We start from the raw sequence: 8,660 nt of genomic DNA on the forward strand, positions 1-8,660 counted from the left end.
AAAAGGGAAGTAGGGGAGGGCGGGGGTAAGGGGAAGAGATCAACCGAAGGACTTGTATACATGTATATAAGCCAAACCAATGGACATGGACAACAGAGGGATGGGAGCGTGAGTGTGTGTGCGGGGGGAGGTTGAGGGTTAATGGGGGGGTGGGGGGGATAAGGAAACATTTGTAACACCTTAACTAATAATAAAAAAAAAAGTACATTGTAATATAAAAAAAAAAATGGAACTGCCTTATGATCCAGTGATTCTACTTCTGGGAATTTATTCAAGGAAACCCAAAACTTTAATCGAATGAATATATGTACCTTGATGTTCATTGCAGCATTATTTAGCCATGATTTGGAAGCAGTCCAAGTGTACATCAGTAGATGAGTGGATAAAACAGCTATGGTACATTTACACAATGGAATACTACTTGGCCATGAAAAGGAAGAGAATTTTACCATTTGCAGCAGCATGGATGGACTTGAACATTATGCTAAGTGAAATAAGCCAATCAGAGAAAGACAAGTGGACTTGTCTTTGTGGACTTTAGTGGACTTTAGTGAACAAACTGGACTAACAAGAAATAGACTCTTAGATAGAGACAGGAACACAGTTCTGGTATAGAGAAGATTGATGAGGGGTAATGAACAGATGGAGCAGAAAGAAGAAAAAAGAGAGAAAGAACTCATAGACATGGACAACAGTGTGGTGATTTGGGGGGGAAGGAAGAAGAGGGTATAGGGGGATAAACAGTGATGGAAAAATAAAATAAAATAATCTTAAATAAATAACCTAACATTTTACCCTAAAGAACTAGAAAAAGAAGATCACCCAAAGTCCAAAGTCAGTAGAAGAAAGGAAATAATAAAATTAGAAAAGAAATAGAGAACAAAAGACAACAGAAAAATTAGTGGAACACTAAGTTTGTTCTTTGAACAGTTTAATAAAATGACAAACCTCTAGCTACTAGACTCACTAAGGACAAAAGAGAAAATACTTAAACAAAATCATAAATAAAAGAGGAAAAGTTAAAATGGACCCCACAGAAATACAAAGAACTATATAAGAATACTATGAAAGTCTATATGCCATCAAATTCAATAACCTTAAAGAAATGGAGAAATTCTTTGAAATATATAACCTTCCTAGACTAAATCATGAAGAATTGGAAAAATGAAATAGACCAATCAATAGTAAGAAAACTGAAACAGTAATAAAAAAAAAGAACACCTCCCAACAAGTAAAAGCCCAGACCAGATGGCTTCCCTAGTGAATTCTACCAAACATTCAAAGAAGATTTGATACCTATTCTTCTCAAACTCTTGCAAAAAACTGAAAAGAACCAGTACTTTCTAACTTATTTTATGAGGCTAACATCCTGATACCAAAACTTGTCAAGAACAACACAAAAAAAAGAAAATTACAGACCAATATCTTTGATTAATATAGATACCATAATCCTAAGCAAAATATTAGAAAATAAAATACAACAATACATTTAAAAGATAATATGTCATGGTCAAGGGGGGGGGGGTTCATTCCAGGGACAGGAGAATGGTTCATCATATGCAAATCAATCAATGTAACACACCACATTACCAAAATAAAGGATAAAAATAATATGATCACATCAGTAGATGTAAAAAAAAAAAAAGCATTTGACAAGATACAATATCCATTTATGATTAAAATACTCAATAGAGTGGGCATAGATGGAATATACCTCAACATAATATAAGCCATCATCTTATATAATAAAAGGCTAATTTGCAAATTTACCAAACGGTGGAATGACCGCTCACTATGATGTGCACTGACCACCAGGGGGCACATGCTAAATGCAGGAGCTGCCCCCTGGTGGTCAATGCACTCAAAAGAGGGAGCACCGCTCAGCCAGAAGCCGGGCTCATAGCTGGTGAGCACAGAGGTGGTAGTGGGAGCTTCTCCCACCTCCGTGGCAGTTGGACATTCCCTGAGGGCTCCCAGACTGCGAGAGGGTGCAGGCCGGGGCTGAGGGCCCCCCCCATCCTCTGAGTGCACGAATTTTGTGCACCCGGCCTCTAGTATATAATAAAAGGCTAATATGCAAATCGACTGAATGGTGGGATGACTGGTCGCTATGACATGCACTGACCATCAGAGGGTAGACGCTCAATGCAGGATCTCCTGAGGACTCCCGGACTATGAGAGGTCGCAGGCCGGGCTGAGGGACCCTCCTCCCCCCAAGTGCACGGATTTTGTGCACTAGGCCTGTAGTATTTGATAAACCTTAACTAATACTATATTCAGTGATGAAAAACTGAAAGCTTTTCCTCTAAGTTCAGAAACCCACTCTCATCACTGTTTTTCAACATAGTACTAGAAGTCCTAGCCAGAACAATCAGGCAAGAAAACAAAATAAAAGGCATCCAAATTTAGTCAATTTTTGAAGATGACATATCTTTATATAAAAAACCCTAAAGACTCCACCAAAAGCTGTTAGAAACAATAAACAAATACTTTAAAGTTGCAGAATACAAAATCAATGTATAAAAATCCATTATGTTCCTATGTAGTAACAATAAAATTTCCAAAAAAGAAATGAAAACTAAACAAAACAAAACACAATTTCTTTTGCAATTGCAACAAACATATTAAAATACTTAGCAATAAACTTAACAAAGGATGTGAAGGATCTATACATTAAAAATTACAAGCCATTACTGAAAGGAAATGAAGAAGATGAAAAGAAATGGAAAGATATTTTTAAGTGCATGGATTGGAAGAATCAACATAGTTATAATGGCCATATTACCCAAAGCAATATACAGATTTAATGCAATCCCCATCAAAACCCCATTGGCATTTCTCAAAGAAATAGAATAAAAAATCATCATATTTCAATGGAACCACAAAAGACCCCTAATAGTCAAAGCAATCTTGAGAAAAAAGAAGAAAGCTGGAATTATCAAAACCCTAACTTTAAATTATACTACAAATTTATAGTAATCAAAACTGCATAGTATTGGCAGAACCAATTGAACAGAATTGAAAGCCCAGAAATATTAGGACTACTAATTTTTAAAAATATATTTTTTTATTGATTTTAGAGAGGAAGAGAGAGATAGAAACATCAATGATGACATATACCCCTACTGGGGACTGAGCCTGCAACCCAGGCATGTGCCCTTGACTGGTTTTGAACCAGGGACCCTTCAGTCTGCAGGCCAACACTCTCTATACACTGAACCAACCAGCTAGTGCTGGACTACTAATTTTTGACAAAAAAGCAAAAAAACATACAATGGAGAAACAAGTTTATTCAATAAATGGTGCTGAGAAAATTGCAAAGTCACATGCAAAAGAATGAAAATAAACTGCTATTTGACCCCATACACAAAAATTAACTCAAAATTGATCAAAGACCTAAATACAAGATCTGAAACAATTATATACATAGAAAACACAGGTACTAAACTATGGACCGTAGTCTCAAAGAGTATTTTATGAATTTGACCCCAAAAGCAAGGGAAGTAAAAGCAAAAATAAACGAATGGGACTGTATTAAATGAAAAGGCTTCTGCATAGGAAAAAAAAACAACAGCCCACAAACAACAACAGAAAACAATGACACGATCAACAAAACAAAAAGGCAACCAATGGAATGCGAAAGAATACCTGCAACATTATTTCCTATAAGGGGCTAATATAAAAAATATATAGCCCCACTGGCATGGCTCAGTGGTTGAGCGTCAACCTATGAACCAGAAGGTCACGGTCAGATTCCCAGTTAGGTCACATGACCGGGTTGCCAGCTCAGTTCTCTCATCATTGATATTTCTGTCTCTCTCTCCCTTTCCCTTCCTCTCTGAGATAAATAAAAATATATTTAAATATATTATATAAAGAATTTATTCAACTCAACGGCAAAAAATGATTCAATTTTAAAAATGGGCAGAAGAACTGAACAAATGGCCAACAGATATATGAAAAGATGCTTAACTTACTAGCTATAAGGAAAATTAAAAACACAATGAGATACCACCTCACACCTGTTATAATAGCTATTATCAACAAGATTAGAAATAACAAGTGTTGAGAGGATGTGGAGAAGAAGGAACCCTCATACACTGCTGGTAAGAATGTAACTTGGTAGAGCCACTATGGAAAACAGCATAGAGGTTCTTTAAAAAAAATTATAAATAGAGCTATCACATGACCCAACAACCCCCTTTTTGGATATTTATCCCCCCTCAAATTGAAAGCATTTTGTGAAGATACATGTACCCCAATGTTCATTGCAGCATTATTCATGGTAGCCAAGATATGGGAACAACCTAAATGTGCTTAGATGGATTATTAGATAAAGAAGATGTGGTACATATATACAATAAAATACTACTCAACCATTAAAATGAAATACTGCCATTTGAGACAACATAGATGGAACTGTGACTATCATGCTAAGCAAAATAAATCAGATAGAAAAGGACAAGAACCATATCATTTTACTCATATATGGGATATAAACCATAAAGTAACAAATAAACAAATAAAAACTCACTGATACAGATAACAGTATGGTGGTTACTAGAGGGGAAGAGGATAGAGGGAGGTTGAAGAGGGTATAAAGGAGGACAAATATATGGTGATGGGAGGAAGTTCAACTTTGGGTGATGTGAACACAATGCAATATACAGATGATGTTTTACAGTATTGTACACTAGAAACTTGTATAAACTTATTAACCAATGTCACTCCAATAAATTTAATAGTCAAAACATAAATAAAAGACATCTAAAACAGAAAAAAAAATGGCCTGACCAAGCATACACCCAAGTGTGGCAAGAAAATATTTTGAAATTTTATTAAATACTGTTTACTTTTCCAGACATTCTTGCTGTATTACTTGCAGCAACATATTTTACAATCTCGGTAATTTTTATGCTACTGCTTCAATAGAGGTAATAATGCATCCTAGAATAAAGAAAACAATGTTCAGTTTTTAATTTCTAAAATAGGCCTTGTGTGCCTACTTCAGGTCAATAGGTGTGAAATCTAACCACAGAATAAAAAAGGATGATGTATGGCATGACATAGAGATCCCTTGTCCTAGTAATGGAAATTGATTAGGAAGTAAAGATGATTGAGCTAAGACATAATTCTGTGGTTCCAGATCATTAACCCTTACGGTCTAGCCAAAGCATTTGGTTTTGAGTGGAAAGGAGGAGGGAGATTAGGTGAAGAGGTGGTTAGAAATTCCCCGATAGATCTCTGAATAATCCGAGGGCCCTTAAACTCACCTAAAACTTTTCAAAGTGGGGACCCCCGAGCAGAATAAATTTAATAAATCAGAGATGGCAGCATGACTTATTTAGATTTTTGACATGGAAGAGATCCAGCAGTTAATTTATGTCACAGATGGTGATAACAGAAGAAATAGTGAGCTCAGAAATTCATATTATTGCTATATTTGAAATGTGCTAAGAGTAAATCTTAAAAGTTTTCATCACAAGAAAAAATTATAACTATGTGAAGTGATGGATGTTAACTAAAATGACTGTGGTAATCATACGAGGTAGGCCAATAGTCGATTTACAGTTGTGAGTACACAAAACCCTGGGTATTAACAAAAGTCCATTTTGGCAGAGCTTAAACTTCAAGAATTGTCTCCTGTGCAACTGATAATCTATGTTCAGTTTTCAGCACTTCAGCTGATGTTTTCAGCTGTGTTTCTTAGAGTATTGTCCTACACATGCACAGCTTAGAAATCAGCCAACACCCTTAAAGGAATTTGTATGCAGATATTTAGATTCAGTTGTCTCCTCTAATATTTTGCCCCTCAAGTCCCAGCTATATTGGCAGTCCCAATGTCTGATTGCTATCTCCTCAACCCAGTAATACTACCTATATCTACTTGTGCTTTAGTCTCCAAACTGGCAAAAAGCCAAGGTAAATGTAGAACTAACTCATAGGCTTCCCTTATTTCAAGGATCATATCCACTCCAGTCTTCTCTGTAATGATTAATCTCCAATACCTTAAAAAGATGGGTTCTATATTTTGGACAGTTTTCGTATGTGACTTTGGTGAAAGGACTTGTCCAATACAAGCTACTCAATCTTAGACAGAACCAGAAGTCATGGGGTTATTTTGAAATATGTATCTATTCATTCTAATACCTAGAACTCCTGTAGGTATGTTTCTACTGCTTACTGTTTCTGCTAGTTTTCACTTATTTTGTCTTTCTCTTTATGTGCCTGGTAATTGTTGTTTAACAAACGCTGTATTTGTAAAAATTTTTATAGGTCTGTAATGATGTTAAAACAGTAACTGGCACATGTCAAGTAGCTAACTCTCATTATTGCATGTATATCTGCCCCAGCCAGATTAAGAATACTGCAGGTTTTTATGTTCCCTACATCAGTACAAAGTTTGGTTTATAGTCAGTATTTTAAAAAATAGTTGCTGAGTAAACAGCTTAAGGAACTGAAAATGAAGTGAGACATATGTGTGACTCACACAGACATACTCAAAAACACAAAGTCATGAATACTTTTACAGAGAGATAATCTTACATATAATTTTAAAAAGAATAACATAAACCTAGCATTTACCTTCAGGTGGGGCTGGCATGCTTTGCTTTGGAACATTTTCCAGATTTTCATTTTCTATTGCATGAGTTTCTAGAAAAAAGAAAAAGATAGAGCAACTTTGAATACTTGTGAAAATTCATGTTGATGTTGTTATGATTTCATTATAATTGTTAATCTTTTAATGAATTGGGATTATCCATGGTAATCTGCCCATAAAGGCATCCATTACCATTGACATTCTGCTTCTAGAGTAAATCTAGATTAACTTCTGAATGATTGTTAATTCTCACTGTTCCTTTATATTATATTTTTTGATCTTTTGAACTGCCTTTTCTGTTTCCCATCACTACCATTTGGGTGGAATACCCAATTTGGTCTTATTAGACCTGCAAGATCAAAGCTTCTGTTACTGAATTCTAGCCCATACATTAAGTGTATAGGCAAAGAGCAATCCAACCATTCCACTCTGCAAACTCAAGTGGGGGACACCATTTGTTTGTATACCTTTCTCTTCCCTTTTCTCTACCTGACCCCATTTTTACAGACCAGGTTCAAAATAAACGTACCTATTTGAGACTGTCTGTGAGGTTTTCTTGGTAAAACTGGTGCTGGTATGTGAACAGTATCAAGAAAAGAATTAATATTTATCACCGCCGTAGTTTGTTGTAAATGGTCAGGCGGTTGTAAATGTTTTTGTGCGTGAACAGGCATCGCTCCTGGGAGACGGTGTGGCATTGTTGCACTTAAATCTATTAGAGGATGCCTGAAAGTATAGGTCCTACAATACTCAGGGAGAACTTCCTTGAGTTTTGGACTGGTAATCGGAGAAGAGGCATTTAAAGGTTTGGAGAACTCTGAGGAGAGAATCAGAATATCTTTCAGCATGTCATCAACAGAAATTCTTTTTATTTTAGATGGCCCTTCCTTTGGTTTTCCTGATTTTTCCATTTGATTTGTTTCTTTCCCAAGCACTAGCTTGGAAGCTGGATGAAAACTTGGAAGAACTATGGAACCAGTAGGAGTCTCTGGAATGCTCCAATAAGCATCTTTAGAGGATTTGACAGGTGTTGAAATACTAGCCACTCTTCTTTGTGCATGGTAATTGAGAGAGAGAGTTTGGATACTGACAAAGGTTTTTGATTGCTTTCTTGAAACAACATCAGGAAAACTAGTTTTATCTCCTTCAATTAAAGTGGTTTCATCTTGAGCAAACTTTTCATGCGATGGCTCAACTTTGTCAGTCTTGGCTAAACCAGAAAAAAGAGAAAAAAAGCACAATTAGATTATATTCATGAAGGTGTCAGGGACAAAACTATAATGTCTTGGAATTCATAACTTTGTTTTATTTACTCACCCCTCTCTTGCCTTCTAAAAATATTTCAGTATATATTCAGCTATCAGGAATTTTGTTTAGCTGACTGAGATAAAGTTTAAAAGAATAATTGGAGAAGTGAAGAGGCTAAATTGTATTAGATTTATGAAGGGTAGGATAGAGAGCATATTCTTAAAAAAATACAGAATTGATAGAGAAAAGAATAGATTATAAAAGATATTTTTGAGCAGTTGCCACTAAAACTCTGGCAATATGGACGAGTAAAAATAATTCTGAAAAATGTTTACTATTTATCATCATTGCTTCCTTATTTGAAACTCTTTGAGAAAAGATTACACTTCTTTTCAATGCCAGGTGTCAGACCAATGTGTCCTCTGAACATGGTAACATTATGATACTGGCTACAAGGTACCACAAGTTCATTTAGGTTACAACAGTAAGTATTCTTTTCTCTCTTAGGTCCAGAAAATGTACTGTGTCTACATTTTTAGGTACTTCACTACAGCAGATACATTTTCTCTTTCCTATGTGACAGAATGTTAAATGACATTTATTTTCTATTTTTCAGTTGAGTACAATAAATGATGAGGGCCTCTAAATTCTAATGAGGAGGTAATAGATTCATTAAGGCATTACTTTTTTTAATGTAATATGCATTTCATCAAAGTTATACATACACATAGTTTAAGGGTCAAATAGGACTCTATGGCTTGTTATGAAAAACAATGCTCCTCAAATATTGCCTATTCTATTTCCAGCTCCC

General features: G+C 35.5%; 1 protein-coding gene across 1 annotated transcript in view; it reads right to left on the reverse strand.

Annotated features, from left to right (window-relative positions):
• Positions 1–7,811, reverse strand: part of LRRC63 (leucine rich repeat containing 63) — a gene marked incomplete at its 5' end in the record, with an annotated part of 105,747 nt that extends 97,936 nt beyond the window's left edge. The window contains 2 exons of the mRNA XM_006774589.1: positions 6,586–6,654; positions 7,131–7,811. Coding sequence (XP_006774652.1) covers positions 6,586–6,654; positions 7,131–7,811 — 750 coding nt within the window. The remainder of the gene's footprint in view (positions 1–6,585; positions 6,655–7,130) is intronic.
• Positions 7,812–8,660: the final 849 nt, after the last annotated feature.

This window comes from Myotis davidii, unplaced genomic scaffold (assembly GCF_000327345.1).
Source record: "Myotis davidii unplaced genomic scaffold, ASM32734v1 scaffold848, whole genome shotgun sequence".
NCBI classification, from domain to species: Eukaryota; Metazoa; Chordata; class Mammalia; order Chiroptera; family Vespertilionidae; genus Myotis; species Myotis davidii.